Source organism: Eubalaena glacialis, chromosome 3 (assembly GCF_028564815.1).
Source record: "Eubalaena glacialis isolate mEubGla1 chromosome 3, mEubGla1.1.hap2.+ XY, whole genome shotgun sequence".
Classification (NCBI taxonomy): domain Eukaryota; kingdom Metazoa; phylum Chordata; class Mammalia; order Artiodactyla; family Balaenidae; genus Eubalaena; species Eubalaena glacialis.
The window spans coordinates 39,447,784-39,464,071 of record NC_083718.1 but is presented as its reverse complement, the minus strand read 5'-3'; the positions used below and the strand labels follow the sequence as shown (position 1 = coordinate 39,464,071).

Sequence of the window (16,288 nt, the reverse complement as noted above, 5' to 3'; positions counted from 1 at the left end):
AATAAAAAAGACAACCTGAAGAAATGGACAAGTTCTTAGAAAAGCAGAACCTCCCAAGACTGAACCATGAAAAAATAGAAAATATAAACAGACCAATCATAAACACTGAAATTGAAATTGTGATTAAAAATCTTCCAACAAACAAAAGCCCAGGACCAGATGGCTTCAAAGACGAATTCTATCAAACATTTAGAGAAGAGTTAACACCTATCCTCCTCAAACCCTTCAAAACTATAGCACAGGGAGGAACACTCCCAAACTCATTCTACCATGCCACCATCACCCAGATACCAAAACCAGACAAAGATGTCACAAAAAAGGAAAACTACAGACCAATATCACTGATGAACATAGATGCAAAAATCCTCGACAAAATACTAGCAAACAGAATCTAACAGCACATTAAAAGCATCATACACCATGATCAATTGGGGTTTATCCCAGGAATGCAAGGATTCTTCAATATACACAAATCTATCAATGTGATAAACCATATTAACAAATTGAAGGAGAAAAACCATATGATCATCTCAATAAATGCAGAAAAAGCTTTCTACAAAATACAAATCAACATCCATTTATGATAAAACCCCCCAGAAAGTAGGCATAGAGGGAACTTACTTCAACATAATAAAGACCATATATGACAAACCCACAGTCAACATCGTTTTCAATGGTGAAAAACTGAAACCATTTCCACTAAGATCAGGAGAAAGACAGTGTTGCCCACTCTTGCCACTATTATTCAAAATAGTTTTGGAAGTTTTAGCCACAGCAGTCAGAGAAAAAAAGAAATAACAGGAATCAAAATTGGAAAAGAAGAAATAAAACACTCACTGTTTGCAGATGACATGATAGTATACATAGAGAATTGTAAAGATGCCAACAGAAAATTACTAGAGCTAATCAATGAATTTGGTAAAGTTGCAGGATACAAAATTAATGCACAGAAATCTCTGGCATTCCTATACACTAATGATAAAATATCTGAAAGAGTAAATAAGGAAACACTCCCATTTACCACTGAAACAAAAAGAATAAAATACCTAGGAATAAACCTAAATAAAAAGACCTGCATGCAGAAAACTATAAGAACTGATGAATGAAATTAAAGATGATACAAACAGATGGATTGGAAGAATCAATATTGTGAAAATGACTCTACTACCCAAAGCAATCTACAGATTCAATGCAATCCCTATCAAACGACCAATGTCATTTTTCACAGAGCTAGAACAAGAAATTTCACAATTTGTATGGAAACACAAAAGACCTATGAAAGATAGGCCAAAGCAATATTGAGAAAGAAAAATGGAGCTGAAGGAATCAGGCTCCCTGACTTCAGACTATACTACAAAGCTACAGTAATCAAGATAGTATGGTACTGGCACAAAAACAGAAATATAGATCAATGGAACAGGATAGAAAGCCCTGAGATAAACCCATGCACATATGGTCACCTTATCTTTGATAATGGAGGCAAGTCTATACAATGGAGGAAAGAAATCCTCTTCAATAAGTGGTGCTGGGAAAACTGGACAGCTACATGTAAAAGAATGAAATCAGAACACTCCCTAACACCATACACAAAAATAAATTCAAAATGGATTAAAGACCTAAATGTAAGACCTGACATTATAAAACTCTTAGAGGAAAACATAGGCAGAACACTCTTTGACATAAATCACAGCAAGATTTTTTTTGACCCACCTCCTAGAGTAATGAAAATAAAAACACAAATAAACAAATGGGACCTAATGAAACTTCAAAGCTTTTGCACAGCAAAGGAAACCATAAACAAGACAAAAAGACAAGCCTCAGAACGGGAGAAAATATTTGCAAATGCAGCAACTTACAAGGGATTAATCTCCAAAACATACATACAGCTCATGCAACTCAATATCAAATAAACAAACAACACCATCAAAAACTGGGCAGGAGACCTAAATAGACGTTTCTCCAAAGAAGAGATACAGATGGCCAAGAGGCACATGAAAAGATGCTCAACATCACTAAGTATTTGAGAAATGCAAATCAAAACTACAATGAGGTATCACCTCACACCCATCAGAGTGGCCTTCACCAGAAAATCTACAAACAATAAATGCTGGAGAGAGTGTGGAGAAAAGGGAACCCTCTTGCACTGCTGGTGGGAATGTAAATTGATACAGCCACTATGGAGAACAGTATGGAGGTTCCTTAAAAAACTAAAATTAGAACCACCATATGATCCAGCAATCCCACTACTGGGCATATACTCTGAGAAAACCATAATTCAAAAAGAGTCATGTACCACAATGTTCACTGCAGCACTATTTACAATAGCCAGGACATGGAAGCAACCTAAATGCCCATCGGCAGATGAATAGATAAAGAAGATGTGGTAAATATATACAATAGAATATTACTCAGCCATAAAAAGGAACAAAATTGGGTCATTTGTAGAGACATGGATGGACCTAGAGTGTGTCATACAGAAGTAAGTCAGAAAGAGAAAAACAAATACCGTATGCTAACACATATATATGGAATCTAAGAAAAAGAAAAAAAAAAAAAAGGTTCTGAAGAACCTAGGGGCAGGACAGGAATAAAGACCAGATGTAGAGAATGGACTTGAGGACACAGGGAGGGGGAAGGGTAAGCTGGGACGAAGTAAGAGAGTGGCATGGACATATATACACTACCAAATATAAAATAGATAGCTAGTGGGAAGCAGCTGCATAGCACAGGGAGATCAGCTTGGTGCTTTGTCACCACCGAGAGGGGTGGGATAAGGAGGGTGGGAGGGAGATGCAAGAGGGAGGAGATATGGGGATATATGTATATGTATAGCTGATTCACTTTGTTATAAAGCAGAAACTAACACACCATTGTAAAGCAATTATACTGCAAGAAAGTTGCTAAAAAAAAAAAAAGAAACGAAATTGAGTTATTTGTAGTGAGGTGGATGGACCTAGATTCTGTCATACAGAGTGAAGTAAGTCAGAGAGAGAAAAACAAATACCATATGCTAACACATATATATGTAATCTAAAACAACAAAAATAATGGTTATGAAGAACCTAGGGGCAGGACAGGAATAAAGATGCAGACGTAGAGAATGGACTTGAGGACACGGGTAAGGGGAAGGGTAAGCTGGGACGAAGTGAGAGTGTGGCATGGACATATATACACTACGAAACGTAAAATAGATAGCTAGTGGGAAGCAGCCACATAGCACAGGGAGATCAGCTCCGTGCTTTTTGTCCACCTAGAGGGGTGGGATAGGGAGGGTGGCAAGGAGACGCAAGAGGTAGGAGATATGGGGATATATGTATACATATATCTGATTCACTTTGTTATATAGCAGCAGCTAACACAACATTGTAAAGCAATTATACTCCAATAAGATGTTAAAAAAAAAGTGTACTATATAAAAAGAATCAAACTGGTTGTTGTCAGGAAAATGAAACATAGTCCTGGACCTGGATTATACCCCGTAAATGTGTCAACAGATCTCTTAAATTGAATAAAAATAGCAATGTTGATGACTCAGAAAACATACATGTTAAAAAACAGAAGCCATGGACCTTCCTCTACACTAATATTAATTCCATTGAAACTGTAAATCAGATGAACTACTTTTAAGGGCTTTCTAGATGGCAAGCACTGTACTAAGTGCTTTAAATGTATTCCATTGTAACTTTACTATCGCACAGTGAGGGAGGCGTTAAATCATTATACATGTAAGTAAACAAGTTTATATAACTTGACCAAGTTTACACACCTGTTTATCTCTGTGGACTATGGCAAATAATTTTAGACTCACTAAGTATAACAACTACAATGGCTATAAATGTGTTCTTCCTCTTTTATTTTTTACTAAAAATGATAGTGAGTGTAAATCACCAGACATTTAAAGGAGTATGAAAAATCACAAGGAATTTAAAGGATACTGAAATATATAAGCAGGACTTTATGAAACCTGAGGCACTGGAAGTTGGAGGCTTCGTAGTGGCAGTAGTCGGCTCTGGAAAACAAAAAATATAAACTCATTTAATTACTTGGGAATTATTGCTTGGGATATTATTGCTTCCTATTCATTTATATGAATTATGCTTTTTGTACTTATTTAGGTAAAAATTTACATGCTTTAATTTACACTGAAAAATGTTTGCTATCCATTTTACATGTAAGAATGCTAAACAAGAGAAATTTATACACCTGTGTGATGTACATAACATGCTAATATCCTATAAAAAGAGAAAAATAAAAACAGCAGATTTCTTTATGAATTAGAAGTCATGCATCTGTCATGGAAATGAATCCAAGACAGATATACGTACTAAAATTGTTTCTTTTCAATTTTTCTGTAAATTGAAATTTATTGTCAAAGAAATAAAATATTTTAAAAAAACCAAAAAGGAGAAAGACACCATTTGTACCTTTAGTACACATTGGGATCTTGGGCTCCCAAGTACTGTTTGCACCACAGACAATTGTGTTGCTGCCACGAAGGTAAAAACCTTGGTTACATTCAAACGCAACTTGAGATTTGTAGTAAAATTTTTTTCTAAATCCTGATACCATCGTTCCATGTTTGACAACTGGATATTCACATTTGACCACTGAAAAGTGGAGAAATTCCAGAATTAATGGAAAGCTGCTTTCACATAGGAACATAAACCTAGTGCAAAGTAATAATTTCCAGTGGGAAGAAAGAAGCAAAAGGTGAAAGGCAAGATGTTAATTGCAAAAAAAAAAAAAAAAAAAAAGACTGTATTTGTTCATTTGAATTCCAGGAAAACAGATTTAGAGAAATCTAATAATGTTTTTCTACCAAAAACAGACTATTATTATACTTTATTGGCTTTTCTACATTTTTTCCCAGTACTGACAAGTTTTGAGAAAGGTCTCACTATCAGATACAAATTCAGGGTAAGTTCAAAAGTGACTTTTGATACTCTTTAGCTCTAGGATTTTTTTTAAGGTCATGCTGACACTAATTACAGGACCTTGCTCTTTTAGAAAGATAGCACAGACTTTTTTTTTTCAAATTAATTAATTAATTTATTTATTTATTTTTGGCTGTGTTGGGTCTTCGTTTCTGTGCGAGGGCTTTCTCTAGTTGCGGCAAGCGGGGGCCACTCTTCATCGCGGTGTGCGGGCCTCTCACTATCACGGCCTCTCTTGTTGCGGAGCACAGGCTCCAGACGCGCAGGCTCAGTAGTCGTGGCTCACGGGCCTACCTGCTCCGCGGCATGTGGGATCTTCCCAGACCAGGGCTTGAACCCGTGTTCCCTGCATTAGCAGGCAGATTCTCAACAACTGTGCCACCAGGGAAGCCCAGCATAGACTTTTTTGAGAAGGTAATACTTGAGCTGAAATTTAAAAGTTGAAAAGAAGCAAGCCATGAAAATATATGAAAAAGAAAGTTCTCAGGTGGCAACAACACACAGGAACTTGGATGTTCAAGAAATACAAAGGTCAGTGGAGTTAGGGGAGTGTTTTCCAAATATTTTGGACTGCAACCCAGAGATCAAGAAACACATTTTAAGTTGTAAACCAGTATACAAGCACACAGGCCTGAGATAATGTTAAAAGTTAATACTTAGCCCTCACACCAGTGTACTCTGGTATTTCCCATTCTACTCTACTTCTTCAGAAGTAAATTACATGACAGACCCTCTAGATTGACTTCAGGATCTACTAATGGGTTTTGAAGAATTTGGAAAAAACAAAACAAAACAAAAAAATGCTGGGCTGGGCAGTGAGTTCAAGAGAACATCTTATGAGACTAAATCTGAGCAATAGTTGAGGGCCAGATAATATATAGCTTTTTTTTTTTTTTTTTTTTGACAGCAGAGCACAAGTTCTTTTAATCACACGCTTGAAAAGTGTCACAAGTCACAACTCTGGAGCACAGGAGAGGCCCATGAGGAGCCCGTGTCTGCCGCAGCCTTCCCGGAGAGCCCGGCCGCCTGGTATTTCTGAGCTTCATGTCCCATAGTATTTGGTCGGAGCCTTAAAACCAGCCCACACACTACTCTGAAACGTCAAGAAAATAACTGATTCAGTTGATAACAGCCCCACGGTAGAGCTGGTCTAACAGGTGACACCCACTTAAATTCAGAGCCTGTGCCTCTGGCCAAGGCTGCTGAAACCTGACACCCCCCTGCACACCTGACAGGTGGCTGCCGGCAGACATGGACAGAACCCCTGCTCAGAACATCTTCAACCTACATTCCTGCCAACTGGCCGGCAGCTGTTAAGCCCTCGACTCGGTCAGCACAGGTTATGAGCCCATTTCTAGATCTAAATGATATTCAGCCACCTCTCCCGCATCCTTCAGAGGCGAAGGACAGAGGTGCTCTTACCTCAGTCTGGTCACACTAACACAACGTCCGTCTAGGAGAAACAAAGGTGTTTATAAGCATCTATGAACCAGGCCTTGGCCGCATGACTGCCAGGTCCAGTTCTCCCCACCCCGAGGGGCCATCAGAACCGTGGCTCTGAGCGAAAAGCGCATCATGACCACCTGCTGGCACGCAGTGAGAAAGCCAGAGGGGAAGTCGTGGTTAAACCAGGAACAGGACTCTGAGAAGCTGGAAGAAGGGTCTGTTCACCTGGAGACCACGGCCGTTGAGACCACGTGGTCTGAGGTGGTCTGGCCATTCTTGGGCATGAAATGGCTCAACGAGCTGCCTGAAGGTGACAAGGGACAGAGGAGCAGGAGTCTCTGCCATCCACCCACACGTGGGAGGCAGAAACCTGGAGGCGGGGCTGCCGGCAGGGCCCTGGGTGGGCAGCCCACGGACAGTGACACCCACCCTCAAACACAGAAGGAAACAACTATTCCAGAGCAAAAAGCCACCCTCCAGTCTTTAGGAACAGTGCCGGTCTCCCAAGGCCTTTTTCTATCCTAAACCCTCGCATGTGAGTGCGGGCTTAACTATGCAGTGGACTCCACACACCCTGCTACTCACTCAGCACTGGCTACCTGGCTACCCACCACCTGGGCCGGGAGCGGAGGGGAGGGGCAGAGGGCAGCCGCCTCCCTTCCTGCTTTGCCCCAGGATCTGCCAGCCCAGCCTGAAGGCGGGGCCGCGGCCCCGCCCCTCCGGCCTCAGGAGCCCTCCTCCTTCCGGCAGCAGGCGCACAGTCATTATGCATCTGGACCTTGGGGACAGTACACAAGGAAGCCCGGGGAAGCCAGCACGTACACCGGCTCCGCAGTCAGGGCCACGTTCAGCTAAGCAGGCAGTATCAGAGACACCCTCCACAGGGCTGGAGACAGGGGGCCCGTGCCCCCCTCGTCCCGGAGGCCAGCTCATCTACTCCTTGGGGATCTCGAACATGCACAGGCTCTTGTACTTCTGCAGGAGCTCGTTCTTGGTCCGGACCTGCTCGCGGAGGCGGTGCAGCTGCTGCTGCTGCCGCTCAGGGCTCAGGCGGATGCCAGGCATGGCGCTGACCACCTTGCGCATCTCCTGGAACTTGGTCTTGAGGGCGTTCAGGTCCTGATGGACATCAGGGCTGTCCTTGTCCATGCATTTGATGATGTTGTGAACCAGAGGGAGGAAGGAGCAGTTCTCCTCAGCCTTCACGCCGGCCGGGGACGGAGGCCTCGGCAGCGGTTGCGGTTGCGGCTGCGGCGCGGAGACCGGCGGCGGCGGCTGCGGAGGCGGCAGCGGCTTCGTCTCGGGCAGCGGTGGCTCTGCGGGTGGCTGCAGCGCATCCTCGGCCTGCCGGCCGACAGACACCCCCACAGAAGCCATGGCGCCCGGGACCCACGCCAATATATAGCTTTTTAAACCAGAAGGAGGGTTTCTCTTTTCCTGTGGATCTGAATTTCCATCAGGTATCATTTTTGTTCAGCCAGGAGAACTTATCAATTCTTGCAGTTCATGTTGGCTAATGACAAATTCTCTTAGCTTTTGTTTATCTGAAACTGTTTTATTTACTTCACCTTCAGTTTTGAAAGAGTTCTCCTTGACAGGGAATTCTAGGATAAGTGCTTTATTTTTCTTCCAGCACATTAGCAGAAATTATTGTCTTCTCATCTCCACAGTTCCTTAAGAGAAGTCAGCTGTCATTCTTCCTTTGGGGTGAGGAAGGAAGAATGTAATATGTTCTTTCCCCCTCTCACTGGCTGCTTTTTCTTTTGTTTTTAGTTTAGTGAGGGTTTCTTGGTAAATTTTCAAAATTTATTTATCCTGCTAGGGTCACTGAATTTCCTGGACCTCTGTGGTTGTTGTTTTAGATCAAATTCAAATAATTGTCCAGATGAACTTATTTGCAAAGCAGAAATAGAGTCACAGATGTAGAGAACAAACTTGTGGTTACCAAGGGGGGAAGCGGTGGGTGGGATGAATTGGGAGATTGGAATTGACATATATGCACTACTATGTATAAAATAGGTCACTAATGAGAACCTGCTGTATAGCACACAGAACTCTACTCAGTGATCTGTGGAGACCTAAATGTGAAGGAAATCTAAAAAAGAGTGGATATATGTGTATGTATAACTGATTCACTTTGCTGTACAGCAGAAACTATCACAACATGGAAAAGCAAAAATACTCCAACAACAACAAAAAAAACCCCAAATAATTGTCTATACTGTTCTTTCTTTCTGAAACTCCAATTACATGTATGTGTACTGGTTGCTATTCTTCCACAGGTGTATAAGTTTCTCTCCTCTCTCTCATTTAATATTTCTTTTCAAATCATGTTGGGTTTGTATTGTCTTGACTTCAGGTTCACTGTTATTTTCTCTGTTGTGCTAAACTGCTGATAATTGCACTAATGATTTTCTTTAATTTAGGTTTACTAGATAATATTTACATATAGTTAAACACTTTTAAGTGTACAGGTGTATGATGTTTAATACATACAAATAATTTATGTATCACAAAAAAACATAGAAAGTTTCCATAACCTCCCCAAATTTCCTCATGCTACTTTGTAATCAACCCTCCCCATACCTCTAACTGTCTTCCTCACCCAGCCTACCGTTGATCAATTTTCTATCCGTACAGTGTTGCTTTTCCAGAATGTCATACTGGGATCACTTTCTCTGAGTATGGCTTATTTCACTTAGTACAATGCATTCATTCCTGAGATTCATTTCTGTTGTTGCATGGATTAGAAGCATACTCCCTTTTATTGCAGAGTATTATTATATTGTATGGATGTACCAAGGTTCCTCCTCCATTCACCAGTTCAAGGACATATGGGTTGCTTCCAGTGTGGGATGATTACAACTAAGCATGCTATGAATATTCTCATGCAGGTTTCTATGTGTACATGTTTTCATTTTACTTGGATTGCAGAGTTGTACATTAAGTGTATGCTTAACTGTATAAGAAATTGCCAAATTGTGTTCCAAACTGGTCATACCACTTTGCATTCTTATCAGCAATGTATCAGAGTTCCAAATACTTCATATCCTCATCAAAACATGGTATTGCTCATTTTTCTTTTTAATTTCAGCCATTCTAATAGATGTTTAGTGATATCGCATTGTGTTGTTAAATTACATTTCTGTTATTACTAATGATATTGATCAACTTTTCATGTGCTTTTTGGCATCTGCATATCTTCTTTGGTGAAACAAGTCTATTCAAATATGTTGCCCCTTTTTTTGTAAATTGGGTTGTTTTCTTCTTACTGTGTTTTGAGAGTTCTTTATATATCATAGGTAGAAATCCATTCAGAAATGTCCTTGGCAAATATTTTCTCCCAGTCTATGGCTCTTTCTTCTTTCTTAAAACAGCGTGTTTGTGAGCAGAAGTTCTTAGTTTTTAAGAAGTCTAGTTAATTGTTTTTCTTTAAAGGATAATGCTTTTAAGGTTTTTGAAGAAATCTTTGCTAAGTCACAAATATTTTCTATGTCTTCTAGTAAGTCTTATAGTTTAGGTTTTACATTTAAATCTATGATCAAGCATCTTTTCCAATCACAATGGTATGAAACTACAAATCAACTACAAGAAGAAAACTGGAAAAAAACCAACAGGTGGAGACTAAACAGCATGCTACTAAACAATCAATGGGTCAATGAAAAAACAAAAGGAAATAAAAAATATCTTAATACTAATGAAAATGGAAACAGTGCATTCCAAGTCTATGCAATGCAGGAAAAACCGTTCTAAGAGATAAGTTTATAGCAATACAGGCCTACCGCAAGAACAAGAAAAATCTCAAGTAAACAATCTAAACCTACACCTATAGAGAAAAAAAACAAACCCGAAAGTTTGTAGAAGGAGAAAATAATAAAGAACAAAGTTGAAATAAATGAAATTGAGAGTAAAAACAATAGAAAAGAACAATGAAACTAAGAGCTGATTCTTTGAAAAGATTAATAAAAGATTGGCAAACCTATAGCCACACTCATCAGGAAAGAAAAGAAAGTATCCAAATAAATAAAATTGGAAATAATAGAGAAGTTACAACCAATATCACAGAAATACAAAGGATCATAAGAGAATACTATGAACAATTATACACCTAAAATTGGAAAACCTGGAAGAAATGGATAAATTCCTAGAAACATACAATCTCCTAATACTGAGTCAATAAGAAATAGAAAATCTGAATAGACCAATTACCAGTAATGAAATTGAGTCAGTAATCAAATAACTCCCAACAAACAAAATCCAGGATGACACGGGTTCACAGGTGAATTTTACCAAACATTTAAAGAACAGTTAACTTTTGCTTCAAAAGACACTATATAGGAATGAATAAAATGAACCATAGACTGGGAGAAAACAGAACTACCATATGACCCAGAAATTTTACCTCTGGGTATTAAACCAAAGAAAGCAAAACACTAATTCAAAAAGATTTATGCAGCCCTTTTTTCATTATAGCATTTTTTACAATAGTTAAGATATGGAAGCAACCTAAGTGTCTACTGATAGAATAATGGATAAAGAAGATGTGGTATATATACAATGGAATATTACCCAGCCATAAAAAGAATGAAATCTTGCCATTTGAGACAACATCGATGGACCTAGAGTGTATTATGCAAAGTAAAATAAATCAGTCAGAGAAACACAAATACCATATGATTTCACTTATATGTGGGATCTACAAAACAAAACAAATGAACTAATAAAACAAAACAGAAACAGATTCATGGATACAGAGAAGAAACTGGTGATTGGCAGAGAAGAGGTGGCTGGGAGGATGGGCAAAATAAGTGAAGTGGATTAAAAGGCACAAACTTCTAGGTATAAAATAAATAAGTCATGAAGTTATGATATACAGAATAGAGAATATAGTTAATAATTCTGTAATAACTTTAAATGGTGACAAATGGGAACTAGACATCATGGTGATCATCTTTTTATGTATGTAAATGCTGAATCACTATGTTGTACATCTGTCTGGTTTTGGCATCAGAGCAATGCTGTCCTCATGAAATGAGTTGAGAAGTATTCCCTCCTCTTGTGTTTTCTTAAGACTTGGTATAGAGCTGCTATTATTTATTCCTTAAATATTTGGTAGAATTCCCCATTGAGGACATGGGGTCTGCAGTACTCTTTGTGAGAAGGATTAATTTGTCAAATGTATAGGCATAGAGTGGTTCATTTTATTCCCTCATTATCTTTCAAATGTCCACAGGATATTTCATGATGTCCCCTTTCTCACTCTCTGTATTGGTAATTTGTATCTTCTTTTTTCCTGTCAGACTGTCTACAGGTTTATCTATTTTAACAATTTTCTCAAGAACCACGTGCTGATTTCTTTGATTATCTCTGTTTTTTTTCTCTTTTCAGTTTCATTGATTGCTAACTTTATTATTTCCTTGTGTTTTCTTGTTTTGGGTTTAATTTGCTCTTCTTTTTTAGTTTCTTATGGTAGAAGCTTAGATGATTGAGTTGAGACTTTTCTGTTTTTCTATCATAAGTATCTCATACTATAAATATCCTTCTGAGCAATACTTTTTCAGTATCCCACAACTTTTGATATATTGATATGCTGTTTTTCATTTTCATTCAGTTCAAAACACTTTCTAATTTCCCTTGTGACTGCTTCTTTGACTCATGGGTTACTTAGAAGTGTCTTTCATAGTTTTCAAATATTTGGGGATTTTACATATACCTTGTTTTGATTTCTATGAATACGTTCATTCCATTGTAATCAGGTAATATACTGGTAATAGTTTCAGTTTTTTGGAAATGTGTTAAAAATTATTGCCTAAAATATGATATTAGAGAATGTCCCATGTACACTTGAAAAGAATAAATATTTTGCTATTATTCAGTCGATCCTTCTTAAAGAGTCACATCTCGTCCAGTGTCTCCCTGCTTTTGGTCACTCTGTATTCATTAAACATTGTTATTTAAACAAGTTTTGGCCATAGTTTAACAATCTTATCGGTGAGAGGGTTAGTCTTTTACCATTTCCTGCAGCCAGAACTCTCAGATGTCTTAGAATACAAATAAAACTTTCTTATTTTTTAAGCCAGTGTGTGTTGAGTTTTCTGATGCTTACAAACAAACAAACAAATAAACAGTCTTAACTCATGCATATACACAGTAGTTCATGATGTATAAATTGGAATGCCAAGGACATGTGGACTGACGTATGGGGAACTGTACAACTAGAACTATCTTTTAATTTGATTTGACCAATATTAAATTAATTAGAAGTCAGTTTAGCAGGAGGAGCAAGTACATATGGCTGTTTTGTTTACTTGTAGGTAAAAGTATTTATGAAGTGTTTCCACAGTATTTACAAATGCAGGAGGAAGTAAATGGAAATATTATTACCTTTACACTGAGGAGAGTCACTACTCCATCTGTCACTATCAACACAAACAAGCACACTCTCTCCAACAAGTGAATATTCATCTGGTCCATCTGAAGGATTACAACTATAAGTTACTATTTCATTATATTCATATTCATCCTTGTAATTGGTGATTCTTCCATTTGTTATGTTTCTAGGTGTTGCACACAAAATCCCTTAAAAAGGGGGAAAGAAGGACATGAAGTAAAGGTAAACGATTAGGACAGCATTAGCAAAGTCCTATGAACTGCCTTCAAAGAATTCATTAACATATGATTAATATAAGCTAGTTGTGAATCCAATGTCCATTTAGAAGAACGTCTCTATGTGAAAATGTATTATCCCAAATTCAAACCATTAATGTAGAAATTAACGTTTAGAATAAAACTTGTTTTCTGAAATATCTATATAAGATATGAAATACATATATTTATCTGCTAAGTTTTGTTTTCATCATCATGAAAGAGGCTGACAATTTAATGCTAAAATATACTTGTGATTAAAAATATAACTCAGTGCTAGTTGAGAAATGCTTTATGATTTATAAATATCTCTATTCACAAATTGGTTGTTCACATTAATACTGAGTATTACTGTCATTTTTCACTTTCATCCTTATGAGCATACAGTGAAATTTTCCAGAGGCTTCAAATGATGTGATTTTGCAACTGACTGAATCCACATTTCTTCCTTTAAGTCAGATATTAAAGTAATTTGCAAAAGTGTAAAACAATGCCACTATTCTCACTATCTGTTTTGGAAACTTTTGATTTTTCATAAAAATATGTTGCATATATTAACATGTATTGAGGTTACTCTTCTTAAAAATGAATTAATAATTATTTTTAAAACTTTTCTGTTTTAATTCCAATATAATAAATATTAAGACATAACCCATATAAAGAGAAGCTCTTTGGTGTCTATGTTAATTTGAAAGCATAAAGGGGTCCCCAGGCCAAAAAGTTTGAGAACTGCTGCTCTATGTTCTAAAGAGAGAATATACTTACTTTCACATAATGGGGGATTATCACCCCATATCACATTATTTCCAGAAATTTCACAATATAGAATTCTTGATCCAATCATGTAAAAACTAAATGAGAAAAGAAAAGTTATTATGTTCTTTAGCAATTACAAGATGTGCATAATAATGAAAAAAATTTTTATATGGTTGTTTTTCTGCACTATAGTAATTTGAGAGAGAAGTTTCTTAAAATATAATGGATGTGCTAAATCTGAAACACAATCAAATAAAGAGTTTCTGCATGTGGACATACATTGGCCTACAGCAAAATGTCTAAATTACTATCATGCCTGTCAGTGTAACCCCTTTGCTATCTCTGGCAAATGTATCACACGTTCACTTCTACACTTTTGCTCACACCATTCTCCTCAGTAAGGACTGAGAAGAGAGATCAGGCCCTAGAGCTTGTGACTGCTTCTTTGACTCATGGGTTACTTAGAAGTGTCTTTCATAGTTTTCAAATATTTGGGGATTTTACATATACCTTGTTTTGATTTCTATGAATACATTCATGCCATTGTGATCAGGTAATATGCTGGTAATAGTTTGTTTTTTGGAATTGTGTTAAAAATTATTGCCTAAAATATGATATTAGAGAATGTCCTATGTACACTTGAAAAGAATAAATATTTTGCTATTATTCAGTGGATCCTTCTTAAAGAGTCACATCTCCTCCAGTGTCTCCCTGCTTTTGCCTGGCTTCAAGTTCCAGCTCTAAGACTGACTTCTTATTTGAGCTTGGGCAATCCCCTTAAGCAAGTTTCTCTTGCTCAGTTTCCTCATCTATGAAAAGGGGGATAATAGGGGATAATCCCTCATGGGATTGTTTTGAGGACTGGATGAGTTGGCATCTGGCACAAGGTACTAGGTAAGTTGTAACTCTTATTAATATTCTAGGTACTAGGTAAGTCATAACTCCTATTAATATTCTTCAGATCAAAATACAGGCATATCTCATTTGATTGCTCTTCACTTTATTGAGTTTTTAACAAATTGAAGGTGTATGTCAACCTTGAATCGAGCAAGTCTATTTGTGTCATTTTTCCAACAGTGTTTGCTCACTTTGTATCTCTTGTCACATTTTGGTAAATATCACATATTTCAACTTTATTACTATTATTATATTTGTTACAGTCATCTGTGATCAATGATTTTTAATGTTACTACTATGACTCGCTGAAGGTTCAGATTATGGTTAACATTTTTTGGCAATATGGTATTTTAAAATTAATGTATGTACATTTTTTAGACATAATTCTATTGTGCACTTAGTAGACTATGGTATAGTGTAAACATATTTTAAAAGTTCATTTGACTTGCTTTATTGCAGTGGTCTGGAACTGAACCTGCAGTATATCCAAGGTATGCCTATACCTTCATAGGAGTAGCTCAGGAATACTCCTACTTGATGAAATCTTGTCCGATGATTTAAATTCACAATACACTCTCCTCCTTCTGAACTCTCATTGTAATGATTGTGAGTGACTCTATCTATTTGATACTTCTTCTCATTTACTATTTTGCTTTGATGCCTCTCTTGTATTTCTCAAGAAGGATACAACTTCTTTAAGAAGAGTCTATGTATTGAACTTTTGGTATCCCTCAAAGTACCTAGCAGGCTCTCTCTATATAAATATTCACTGAATGTTCCATTATTTTTAATTGATCAATTTAAAGAATACTGTACCTGCTTCCAGCTGACTTTTCCCCCAAGGCTCACTCATTGATTCTAGATTATAATGTGTGTTTCTGGGATGATGGCAAGTTAAGAGGCACCAGGAATCTGTCTCCCCACCTTGACAACAATTGCACTGGTAGAATCTGCCTGATGTCACTATTTTGGAACTCTGGGCTCTGTTGATGATTTGCAATTTTCAGGTAAAGACTTGAACAGGTTAAATTGACTTATTATGGTCAACTTCTGTTCTTAGCACAGTGGCAACTACCCATCCCCATTCACAGCAGTATGGCAAGGATCTGTGCATGTGTTCCCAGAGCAGCCTACAAGTAGCCTGTGGGAGCCTGGGTGGTCAAAAAGGACCCTGTCCTCCAAATATGAAGATATGTGTTCTTATCACTGATTGCTGCTTCTGATCACAGAATCAGTCAAAGAGGTGGCAAGCCATTGTTGTCACACCTACCCTCACTCTTGCAAGCCCCTTCCACCCTGGCTGAAGTAACTTTCAGGGGACTTAAATATCCAGTGCGCTTTGTTCCCCACTTCATTTTTTGCTTTTTCCCCTTTCAGAAGCCAGACATTAAACACTAGAACATTCAAAAGCAACTGCAAATTCAGGAGAAATCAGAAAGTGGTTGTGCGTGCCCAGGGAAAGGCTCAGGAAAGACCTGAGATAATCTTCAGTTTATACATCAGGCTGATCTTCAACACAGAGACACCATACAACAATAAAAAATAACATAAAAGAGCAAGCTCTAGGGAAGTGGGGAAATCTAATTTCCAGGGTTACCAAATTATTAGAT

The 16,288-nt window shown here is 37.8% G+C and overlaps 2 protein-coding genes across 2 annotated transcripts in view; both read right to left on the bottom strand.

The window, feature by feature from the left end:
* Window positions 1–16,288, bottom strand: part of LOC133089168 (membrane cofactor protein-like) — a 70,768-nt gene that overhangs the window by 29,463 nt on the left and 25,017 nt on the right. Inside the window, exons 4-7 of the mRNA XM_061187486.1 lie at window positions 13,791–13,876; window positions 12,765–12,959; window positions 4,425–4,607; window positions 3,965–4,009 (exon numbers count right to left, since the gene is read on the bottom strand). Coding sequence (XP_061043469.1) covers window positions 3,965–4,009; window positions 4,425–4,607; window positions 12,765–12,959; window positions 13,791–13,876 — 509 coding nt within the window. The remainder of the gene's footprint in view (window positions 1–3,964; window positions 4,010–4,424; window positions 4,608–12,764; window positions 12,960–13,790; window positions 13,877–16,288) is intronic.
* Window positions 7,301–7,757, bottom strand: LOC133089169 (mediator of RNA polymerase II transcription subunit 9-like). The gene has a single exon (XM_061187487.1). It carries the CDS (start codon window positions 7,755–7,757, stop codon window positions 7,314–7,316), a length of 444 nt encoding a protein of 147 aa, XP_061043470.1. The 3' UTR covers window positions 7,301–7,313.

Excerpts from the sequence above, each read along its gene's own strand:
- LOC133089169 (XM_061187487.1), bottom strand. The coding sequence starts at position 7,757 with ATGGCTTCTGTGGGGGTGTCTGTCGGCCGGCAGGCCGAGGATGCGCTG.